Source organism: Aethalodelphis obliquidens, unplaced genomic scaffold (assembly GCF_003676395.1).
Source record: "Aethalodelphis obliquidens isolate GAN/ISIS:26980383/991018 unplaced genomic scaffold, ASM367639v1 scaffold58, whole genome shotgun sequence".
NCBI classification, from domain to species: Eukaryota; Metazoa; Chordata; class Mammalia; order Artiodactyla; family Delphinidae; genus Aethalodelphis; species Aethalodelphis obliquidens.
Window position 1 is genome coordinate 4,181,192 of NW_020838002.1, and position 11,692 is coordinate 4,192,883.

Below are 11,692 nucleotides of genomic sequence, written 5' to 3' on the forward strand. Positions count from 1 at the left end.
TCCCGGCGGGAGAGCAAACAACCCTCTCGGGCTGGTGAGTGCCAGTCGGCACCGGGCCTCTGTGCAGGAATCTCTCCGCTCTGCCCTCCGCACCCCTGTGGCTGCGCTCTCCTCCATGGCTCCGAAGCTTCCCCGCTCCGCCACTGCAGTCTCCACCCGCGAAGGGGCTTCCTAGTGTGTGGGAACCTTTCCTCCTTCACAGCTCCCTCTCACTGGTGCAGGTTCCGTCCCTATTCTTTTGTCTCTGTTTATTCTGTTTTCTTTTGCCCTACCCAGGTACGTGGGGAGTTTCTTGCCTTTTGGGAGGTCTGAGGTCTTCTGCTCATGTTCAGTAGGTGTTCTGTAGGAGTTGTTCCACATGTAGGTGTATTTCTGATATATTTGTGGGGAGGAAGGTGATCTCCACGTCTTACTCTTCCGCCATCATGAAGCCGTCTACTCATTGGTTTTTAAAAGTTACTCACACCTGGCTTATAATTCCTTTGTGTTGATACACCTTTATATCACATTCTGAAATCTGAGATAGCACACCTTGTATTATAAAATCTGTTCTCCATTACATAGGAAGTATTATACTTACATTACAAATGCATACCAGTAAAACCTAGGGAGCCTGTGATTTCTGAATAAAACAGAAGTTTCTGTCTAGAGCAGAGAGGGCAAATAGATTTCAACTCACTTTCTCAAGTGTTGTTTGTGAAGAATTCTGAGGCTATATTCAACCTCACTGATATGTCTTTTTTTTTGTTGTCTGCGTTGGGTCTTCGTTGCTGCACACGGACTTTTCTCTAGTTGCAGTGAGTGAGGGCTATTCTTCCTTGTGGTGCATGGGTTTCTCATTGCGGTGGCTTCTCTTGTTGCAGAGCACAGGCTCTAGGTTCACGGGCTTCAGTAGTTGCGGCACATGGGCTCAGTAGTTGTGGTGCACGGGCTTAATTGCTCCACGGCATGTGGGATCTTCCCAGACCAGGGATCAAACCCGTGTCCCATGCATTGGCAGGTGGACTCTTAACCACTGCGCCACCAGGGAAGTCCCTGATATTTGTCTTGATGCATCAGAGATGTCTGCTGTGGGTGCCGGGGGAAGAGATGTGTGGGACACATACCACATTTTTTCAGTCTTTGGTCTTCTAGAGCATATTGCCAACACAGGAACTCTGCCAGGATGAACAGTAATAATGCAAACCGTAGGTTGGAATGACAAAATAAACAGTGACATTCCCCCCCAATAGTTCTTATGAGATAGTCAGTATTTAAGAGCTTTGCCTTTATGACTTCAAAGGAAAACTGATTTCCAATAGGCATGTTTTGTCTCATATCTTTCCAGACAGAGTTCATTAACAACCCTAAATGATTGTCTGAACTTGGGGTAGAACAGCCTATTAGGTTGTTTCCAGGTAGGAAAGAATGTAGATCATAACCTATATATGAATGAAATTTGTCATTGTCAGCCTTCTGTATAAATTAAAGGCTTAAGTTACATTGTATCATCTCATTTATAAAATAAATTAAAAAATGGAAAACACAAAAGGAAAAATTTGAGATTGTTTTTCTTACCTCCAACCTTATTTTGCATGTAGAGTCCATGTTAGGTAATTCTAATGTGATTAGAAATTAAGGAGACTGGGGAAGGGAGGGTGGAGAGGGAGGGATGGTTTCTGGATGGGAAATAAAAAGCTACTACTTTTAACTTTTCCTAAATCCTTAGCAGATGATTTTAGCTCCACTTTAGTAGGTACTGTCAGGAGCCCTCCCTCTTAAGACCTCATTAATTTGGCTGCTTTGTTTAATTTTAGATGAGTTAAGAAATAGCCATGGACAGACTACTGAAGTCTAGGGCTCACTTGATGAGATGTCAGGGCAATTTCTATGTACCTAACTTCAGTGTAGATAAGGGAAATGGGGGTAAGCTCCTCACTGCCTTTGCATGTATGGCAATCCTGAGCATTTCATTCTTAATGAGACTATAATGAAGAAATCAACAGAGGACTTGAAGGAAGAAGTATGGAGCTTATTAAAATATTTTGTTCCCAAGTACTTCTAGCTATGATTAAATTGTAAGGTATTAAAACCACTAGTCTGGATGTACCCATCTATGTGATAACTGGTTTAGAATATCCAGTAACTAGTACAGTGCCTGGTATGTGTAGGGACTGAATAAGTATTTATCAAATGAGTGAATACGGTCATTGAGGAAGCAGTTGATAGGGAAAAAATATGGGCTTTAGTATCAGACAGACCTGGTTTCTAATGTTTACACCACCACTTTTGAGTGTGACCTTGGTATAATTAGTAGTATTTCTATTGTCTGTAACCCCTTTTCTCATCAAAAAACAAGGATAGTAGTTTATATCTCCCAGGCTTGTTTTGAGAATTTAACAAAATAACTCACCTGGCACAAGGTGAGTGCCTAATAGATGTTCATTCCCCTTCCCTTCCCTTATATTATTCTACTGCTATTTGCCAGTGGAGGAGCTTTATACGACAGCATTTGCACAGCTGCAAATAGAAACCAGCAACCAAAACCTACACTTATACCTCTCCCCAGCCAGTCAGCAGCCCTGTGACAGGAGCAAAGAGGCTGCAGGGCTCAGGAGCCTGAGACAGCCTGCTCTGGATCTTCTATAAATACATACAAAGGGGTGTAGCCATATGAAACTCTGTATGAGCAACTGTCATCTAAACAGAAGGCCAGCCAGCTGACCGAGGTTACTCAGAATGGAAAGCCCACTGAAATGAATAAAATATCCAGATATAGACAGCCAACATCAAGCTCTTTTTTCCCCTATTTAACCAATAACAGATATAACTGAGGCAGGAAGCATGTTTTTTAGCATTTTGGAGGGATAATATAAGAAAATCCTTTGGGATTGTGTAACATACTTTGGAAATTCATCACCTTTCTAGGGTTATACTTTTATTTAGCCGGATATGGCATCTTCTCTGCCTCCAAGACCCTTTATTTAAATTTCTCAACAAATACTAACTTTTTGTCACTTTCCCTTCCAAATTTGGTTGCTGGATTAGTCTGCTAGGGCTTCCATGACAAAATACCACAGACTGGGTGGCTTAAACTGGGTGAAAAATTTATTTTTCTCACAGTTCTGGAGGACAGAAGGCCAAGATCAAGATGCCATCAGGATTGGTTTCTTGTGAGGCCCCTCTTCCTGGGATGTAGACAACTACCTCCTCACATGGCCTCTTCTCTGTGTTCATGGAGAGAAAGATCTGATGTGTCTTCCTCTTCTTACAAGGACACCAGTCCCATTGGACCAGGGCCTCACCCTCATGATCTCATCTAACCCTAATTACCTCCACAAAGGCCCCATCCTCCAAACACAGCCACATTAGGGTTTAGGACTGCAACATAGAATTGGGGGGTGGGGACACAATTCATTCCGTAACAGTTGCTTCTTCCTTAAATTACTTTCCATAGATCTCTAGCACCTTTTTCTTCAGTCAGTTATCTCCAGTACAATGTATTATAGCATATAATCTTTCTTCCTGTACATTTGCCAAGTTTCAGGCAAATTGCAAGAATTAATACAAACCAGTGCCCCTTCCCTCAAGCTCTAGGCTTTAGTGCGAGAAATAGCTGAGGGGCAAGGGAGTGTGGTAAGTAGAATAATGGCTCCCTGATAATATCTATGAGCTAATCCCCAAAATCTTTGAATATGTTAGGTTCCATGGTAAAGGGGCATTAAGGTTGCAGGTGGAATTAAGGTTGCTAATCAGCTGACCTTAAAATAGGGAGATTATCCTGGATTATCCATGTGGGTTCAGTCTAATCACATGAGTCCTCAGCAGTAGAAGAGGGAGCCAGAAGGAAAGAGTCAGAAAGAGATATGACAATGGAAGCAGGGTCAGAGATATGTTGTGTTGCTGACTTGGAAGATGGAGGCCACAAGCCATGGAATGTGGGTGGCCTTTAAAAGCTGGAAAAGCAAGGAAACGGATTCTCCCCTAGAGCCTCCAGAACGAAATTTTGCCTTGCCAACCTCTTGATTTGAGCCAGTGAGAACTGTGGCGGACTTCTGAGCTACAGAACAGTTAGCCAGTAAATTAGCATTGTTTTAAGCCACTACATTCGTGGTCATTTGTTACTGCACCAAGAGAAAACTAATACAGGAAGTTAGAAGTGGAGGAGAGAGGGTGATGCTTATGATGGACCTAGAATGTGTCAGGCATAAAACTAGGGGATTTATATGTTTTCTCTCTTAACACTATCGAGGAAGGTCTTACATGTTTTCTAGATTGGGAAACAGACTCAGAGTTTAAGTAACTTTCCCAGAGACATACAAGTAACCCAGTTAGTGCCTGGGCAATACGGAATTTCAGACCAGGTCCGTGAAGCTGATACAAAAAGATAGTGACCATGGTCTGCATCTAAGCCTGAGATCTACTATTGTGTGACCTTAGATAGGGCACTGGGACTCTCTTAGCCTCAATTTCTTCAATTGCCACATGATGTGAAAAGTTTAAGACTGCTGGAGAAGCAGGTGTCACACAAATAATTTTTATTCATACTGAATAAAGGTTTTATGAATTTTATGATAAATTATTTAAAAATGCTTTAGAGGTAGAATCTATGATCATTGAATTAATCAGTCAATACATCTTTAATTATTTCATCTTGTAAAGCTAAAGACCTCTTTTCAGGTGGTCTCATTTAATCTAACCCAAAGCCTCCATATATATTGTTGAAACCAACCCATATAATAGAGCCTCAGAGAGGAATATAACATAATGGTAAAATTCCCAGAAGTCAGATTTGGATCCAGATGCTGGCTCTAACATTTATCAGTTTTATGACCTGGAGTAAGTTATTTCACCTCTCTCAGTGTTAGCTTCCTCATATATAAAATGAGGATAATAAATATAACTGTCTCTCTTTTAAAATATAAATATATATAATATAAATATATAAAATATAAACATAATATAAATATGTAAATTAGGATATATAATATTTACAAAATATAAGTATAAAATAAGGTTCTAACAAACAGTTAAGCCCATTTATTCACAAGTCCAAGGTGGCACCATTAGAAGCAATCAGTATGTAAAGTTCATGAGAGAACTGTAAAGGTTGATGGCATATATGGTTTTTATCCCATAATTTTTTACTGTAATTGAAGGTTTCTGTGTTATAGCACTCACTCTCAAGTGGCTTTTGCACTTAGCATTATGGAGTCAATAATACTGACAAAATACCTCAAGATATTAAGATGATCTCATGTGGAACCCCTCCAAGTCCCCAGTTTTGTGGTGCTCAGTTTTCTAATATCATATGTATATTTATAGCTTTATATTTTTAGTGTAATCAGCTTAACTTTGATAGAAAAATAATATTAGGATAAGTATAAAATAAGTTGAAGTTGTATGTTTCAAATAATTTTAGGTTTTTTTTTAAGATTTCAAATTTGGCAATTAAAAAAATACATTTAGTTAGATGTTTATTAAACTTATTTTATTGTATAAATTAAATGAAAGCCTTATAACTTGTATTACAATTCTTACCATTTTAATAAGAACATTAAAATTTTAAACATCTTCTACATTTCATGCACTTCTACTCATTAAGTGGGAATTTAATATGGAAACTTTGGCAATGGTCTTGCAAACTTGCTTCTAATTAAATTTAGTTTCCATTAATCTATATTCTGACAGTCTTTTGATTACTAACATATTTCAAGTAGCCTGAAAATATATATTTATTGCCTGCTTTTTGTATTTTAGAAAGACAAGCTCTTTGGTTTGTAAAAAGTTGTACATATATTTAATGGGAAAGTAATAGTCATGGCTTCATCTTGAAATACTCTCTTGAAGTCATTTAGAGTAACACTAGCTGCTGTTACAAACCCTGCTTTTCAGTGACTTAACACTCACACACTAGTCAGTGCGGGAATCCCTGGTCGATGGGTGGCTTTTCTTTTCTTTGGGTAGTGATTTTGAGACCCCAGCTCCTTCCAGTTCATGGCTCTGCCATCCCCTAGGGCCTCTGAGTTCTCTGCGTTCAGTTATGGATGAGGCGTGAGAACAGAGAAGGCATTCCAGCGCTGTTCTTGAAAACCCCTGGTCCACAAGACGTAAACATCAACTCTCTCCCCTTCCACTGGTGGGAATTAGTTACATGCTCACATAAGGATGTAGGGGGAGCTGAGAAATGTAGTCTCTGCCTGGGAGCAGCCTCCTGATAACAACTCCACAGTGTGGAATGGAGAACATAAATTTTGGTGGACACTGCCAAAGGGGGTATATGAGAATGTACAAATACACCAACTACAGAATTTTATAAAATTGCTTATTATTATCTAATAGTCCAGTGTCTAGGCACCAGTGTCAGTAGGACATGTTCTTAGAGGTCTTCTGAATTTTTTTATCCTATCACAATCCAAAACAGCATCAATTTTTAAAAGTTACCCAAAGCTATAGTCTGAGACCATAGAAACATTTTCTTTTTTTGAAAAATGTATCACCTTTGGACCTGGTATGTTTTTGCCTCTGTACAATAATTGACAGCAATCTAAGCCTGTGTATATTACTTCAAAAATATAATTCATATTTTTTCAGGACTTTTCAGCGTTCATTTTTTACAAGTCTAGTGATGTAATTTTTTTCCAATATTATGCATAAGTAATATATTACTGTAGCTTTAGATTCTTGTAACATAATGTACTATCTAGGCCTAAAGATTTTTTAATTAATTGGATTATTTAATTGCAAAATATATCTGATATGTTTTTTATAGAGAATGCCATAAATATAGAATAGAAATAAAATTTGTCTTCAAGAATGTAAAGATTTGAATGGGATCCTGCTAATGTTTGATCAGAGCCTCACTGGATTTCCAAATGCCTAATTACAAAATTCTCAAAGTATTCTGTGATATTTACAGAATTCATTAATGGGAAATACTCATTTTGATTTTAGGAGTATATTTCCAAAGTTATGTAAGAGGGAACTCTTTATATATCTGTGGAAATAAACTGCTTGCAATTTTCTCTTAAACATGTTTTGGAATGGATACTTTCTATTACTAATCTGTAGTCATTCTCATAACCAGTGTCTGACAAGATTACATGCTGCCTCACCAAGGTTTGATGACTTTTTTATAGTTTTATTGACATGGTTCACTTTCTGTTCTTCCCTTCTGATTTGTTTTCAATTGGGAATATTTCTTATTAAATCTTTTATTTTCATTACTACTTGAAGTTTATGGCCAGTTGTAAAATTTTTCAGTGATTCCAAGTACTGATACCAGAAACATTTTGGATTAACATATTTATTTGTCTTTATTTTCTGGCTCATATGAATATTATATACATAAGATTACCCTGCTCTCTGTAAAAAAAGGACATTGTAAGTTAATTACTTTGGCTTATTATTCTGCAGCTTTATCTTAAATAGATAATATATGCAATCTTGCTAAATTCACAATAACATATAAATAGTATCATTTACAATGGAAGATTAACAAAAGAACCTCTTTCTTCATCACAGACTATTATAAGAATGAATCTCTACAAAACGAGTGTTCTTTTTGTCTTTAAACCACTTTTCTCTTAACTGGCTGTCCTAAATTTTCATTTAGGAAGAAAGCATTTTGCATGCTAGGAGGTAAGAAACATAAGGAAGGTAATTATAATGGAATTTAAATAATTCACTTACATTTCTTTGGCAATAAAATAAAGCATGTTCTCTTAGGGTTTATTTTTTTATAAGCGCTAAAATATGTCTTTCAAATTACTAATATTATAAAAGAAACCACACAACACTGTCGTCTCCCCAGCTCAAATATTACTGTTTTCCAACAGCAGATTTGGCAGTCATTCAGAGGCAAGTAGTATTAGGCTTTTTAGATTTTCAAATATATCTGAACTGCTGTTGATTGCTCCCCAAATCAGGTCAGATACACTCTCTGCAGGAACATTTCCCAGAGGTACTGTATGTTCAAATGGAAGATTTTCATGTTTCACAGTCAGCCTCATTTATTTTCCAGACCTCTAAATTTTTCATACTAAGTAGCAGCATCTCACTTTGTGAACAATGGGGTCTTTATTAATTAAACAGAGTCAACAGGGTTGATTTATTCTCTCTCTTCTCAGTTGAATTACCAAGCACACAAATCAGAGAGGAAATATTTCTCATAGTAGAATGTTCTCCAAGCCAGTAAATCTGGGATTATCTCATCATACCGATTATGTCAAAGCTCTTTAGTCACCATGCTCACCAGGACATAAAATTGAATCGTATACACACAAATGGCCCCGTTCCAGCATCACAGGAAGAATTCCAAGTTTTACTTACAATATTCAGAAAACCCTAATTATTAACAAAAAACAAAGAAACAGCCATGATCATTATTGAATATCTACTCTTCACCAGGCACTTTACATGCATTACCTGTGTTTTAGAAGCATTGGTTCTGGATGTGTTTTTTTTTTTTCTAGTGATTGGCTATTGTATTTGCATGTTTGGCGCTAAGGTGTGTGTTTTTCAATTGTGTACAGAGAAGTGTATTATGAACATAAGATTAACCAATTAATATTTTATGGTATTATTTTGTATTTGGAGAAAGATCAGATGTTGATTTGTTGATTAAAAAGTGCCAAATGAAGTTTACTGTCAAGGATGACTTTCTGGCAGAACTTTCTAATATTCATTGTTCAGAGTCTATAACTACATTTTCTTCTTAAACATTTTACTTTTGCTTATTTTATATTATCAATTCAGTGGAATGTCCATATATGGGCAGTTATAATATTTCAAACATGAGAATTTTTTTAAGTCACATAAGAAAGTGTGTACCCAACCTTACCCCTCAGGTAATTAATTGTGCCTGTTTTTCTTCCTTTCCAGCCTCCCCAGTTAAGGAGCATTGTAGGGGAGGAAGGATTTATAATAATCTAAATTGAAGTCTCTTCTTTGGACTCACATATTATAAATGTGCTGATAAACAGTAAAGTAAATATACTAAGAGATCCCATCAAGCTTTTTCCTTTCAGTTTTAAACAGGTACGTTGTATGGGACAATGTGTCCTCATTTCCCCTTGCAGTGGTATTCTAGCCCTCTGTGTTACACTCACTGGTAATTCTTTAAAACCACTTTCAATTTAGGCAGCTTTCCAGCTTTACAAAAGCCTTGAAATGAAGTTAACCTGTGCAGAATCAAATGCTTTGTAAGTTTAGCCTCCATAATAAGAAATCGCACTAAACCATTTTAAAGAGGTAATAGTAACATGGATTACTGTCAAGAGAATAACTATTCTTTGTATCACTTAACCACACTCTGAGGTTTTGAAACTATGAAGATATCTGGGCCTTGCCACCTCTACCTCCATCTTAAACAACCTAAGTGCATTTACTCTATCGTGAAACTATAAGTGATCTTCTTCCATGGAAAGCTGCATTTTCAATATTTAAACAGAAGAGTGGAACAATTTGTTTTAGGGGATAGGGATAGAATTTAGAATATAGGACTGAAAACAAACCAAATCTAGTAATAACAGTGAAACTGACCATTGGTACTAAGTGCAACATTTCAGTTATTGTCATCAACAGGCACTAAAGTAAGTGCCTCTTTGTGACAGATCCCAAGTTGTGCTCAAAGGCACACTCGTCCCATGCGTGCTAATAGGGCATGTTAGTTTGAGTAATATTATAAACTCTTGGAGAGTCGTAAGACACATTAGTATATTTAGGGCTCTGGGAAATCCTACAGTAAAAAAAACCTACTTAACTATGTTTAAACTAGTGTATCTCAAAGTTATTTGACCATAGAATTCTCTTCTTCACATAATATGTATTAAAAACCCTTATAACACACTTCAGAAATGTTATTCTGTAATATTTTAGGAAGTAGGAGATACTTTGAGATCCACAATCTTATTTGATCCTCATAAGTGCCAGCCCTCAGATGGACTTGATCTAAGACATGATGCTTCTCTGAGGTTGAGTTTGAGTAGGATGGGGGCAGGGGAAACTGATCTAGGATGGATAGGGCAGTGAGGTAAGCCAGGGCTAGAACAAGGATCCAAGGAGAAGGAATAAGTCATCCTATTCCAGAAGCTGTCTGTCCAGGACTCAGGAGCTGGGCAGATAGTGGTGGATTTAGGCGAGTCATCCAGCTGAAGGCTGGGAGTTGGATACTAGGTCTAAAAAACACCATGCATCAGGCAGGGGCACAAGTAGTGATGTTTCACCACTTCCTGAACATGCCCCATATGTTTGTACGTCCTTCCTTACCTCTGCTTGTGTTCTTCCCTGAAACGCCTAGTTACTTGTTCTGAGAATATGTTTGGTACCATAGACTCAGAGATAAGAAACAGCTCCTGCCCTAAAGGAGCTTTGTATGCAGTACAAAGGCCTAAAAATAAACAGGCATTTGTAGTGTGGTATAAGAGATAAGGCCATGGGCACAGATTGGAGGAATCTAGAGGGAGATTTGGTTCTTTAGAATTAGTTTGAGTTAGCTGAATAAACAAGACGGGAAGGGGGAAGATTGTAGCAGAGAAGAAAGTATTGTTGAGGCAGGTAAGAAACAAGGTATTTCGTACTATGGAATACGTATTTGATCCAGAAGGCATTAGTTTGCACTGAATTTTTAGCAGGTGAGCAGCAGTGTATGATCTGTCATTTAGGAAGATCTCTTGGCTGGAGTGGAGGATGAATTAAAAAACTAGAACAGAGGCAAAGAGACAAGCTGTTTCAGTGACCCAGGCCATAGCATTGGAAAAGGAGAAAGGAAAAGATTCCAGAGATGTTACAGAAAGGCAATCACAGGACTTGCTGATGGATAAAGAAGAGTGAGGAGTCAAAGATAACACATTCTCCCGCATTCTTTTGTTTTTTATCAAAGAATAAAGAAAAAAATGGGTTTTGTTGAACCTAAAAACGTATCTAAGACTTTTAAAAACTATTGGATCCAGTTCCAACTGCTTCCTAATTCAGGAGACTGCAGTAGGGTGGAAGCAGTGTCACTGGGATCACTGCTTGCGTGGTGGGTAGAAGTACAGTCTTTCAGATTGTAATTGTATCCCTTTTTCTTCCCAAGTCACGTAACACAGACTACATCCTGGATGCATCCTGTGATGAGCGCACTGACCCTGTCCTGCTCAGAGGAGAACGAAGAGGATTGCTCCAGAGAACTTCCTGACCAGAAGAATTGATGGTTTTCTGTGGGAAGCTGCGGTCCATGGTCTTCTGGCATCTCCGTCGACATGGAGGACTCTGACACGCGACATCTAAAATAGGAGTAAACCACACACTATTTAGTGAAGTGAAATGGAGATTGGATTTAAGCTATTTTTGTAAAACTTTTTGATATAACTGTATACATTTACAAAATTAATTGCCACTACAGTAGTTCTTTAGGAATAATCTAGTCCTGTTTTTGAAATCATATGTAATTAGATTTTATAATATATATAATTTTTCATATGTAATTATGTAATTTTATAGTTAGTTCTTTATAGAATACCAGACACAGTGGTTTTTATAATTAAGACACATTGAAAATTACATGAACATAGTGAAACACTTCATTTATTTGGTAATTCACTAACCTCTTATATGCGTACCTTAGGAAAGTGATTTCAGCAAGCTTTTCCACAGGCCACTGGATATATACCTTACATCTTTATGATGCTTTCTAATTTACAAAATGCTTTTCAGACCCTGTTTTGTGTAA

General features: G+C 37.5%; 1 protein-coding gene across 3 annotated transcripts in view; it reads left to right on the forward strand.

The window, feature by feature from the left end:
• STXBP4 (syntaxin binding protein 4) overlaps window positions 1-11,479 on the forward strand; it is a 180,713-nt gene extending 169,234 nt beyond the window's left edge. For all 3 annotated transcript variants that reach the window (XM_027087100.1, XM_027087103.1, XM_027087101.1), the window contains one exon: window positions 11,057-11,479. In XM_027087100.1, the coding sequence (XP_026942901.1) occupies window positions 11,057-11,171 (115 nt within the window). In that variant the 3' untranslated portion in view covers window positions 11,172-11,479. The remainder of the gene's footprint in view (window positions 1-11,056) is intronic.
• The last annotated feature ends 213 nt before the right edge of the window (window positions 11,480-11,692 follow it).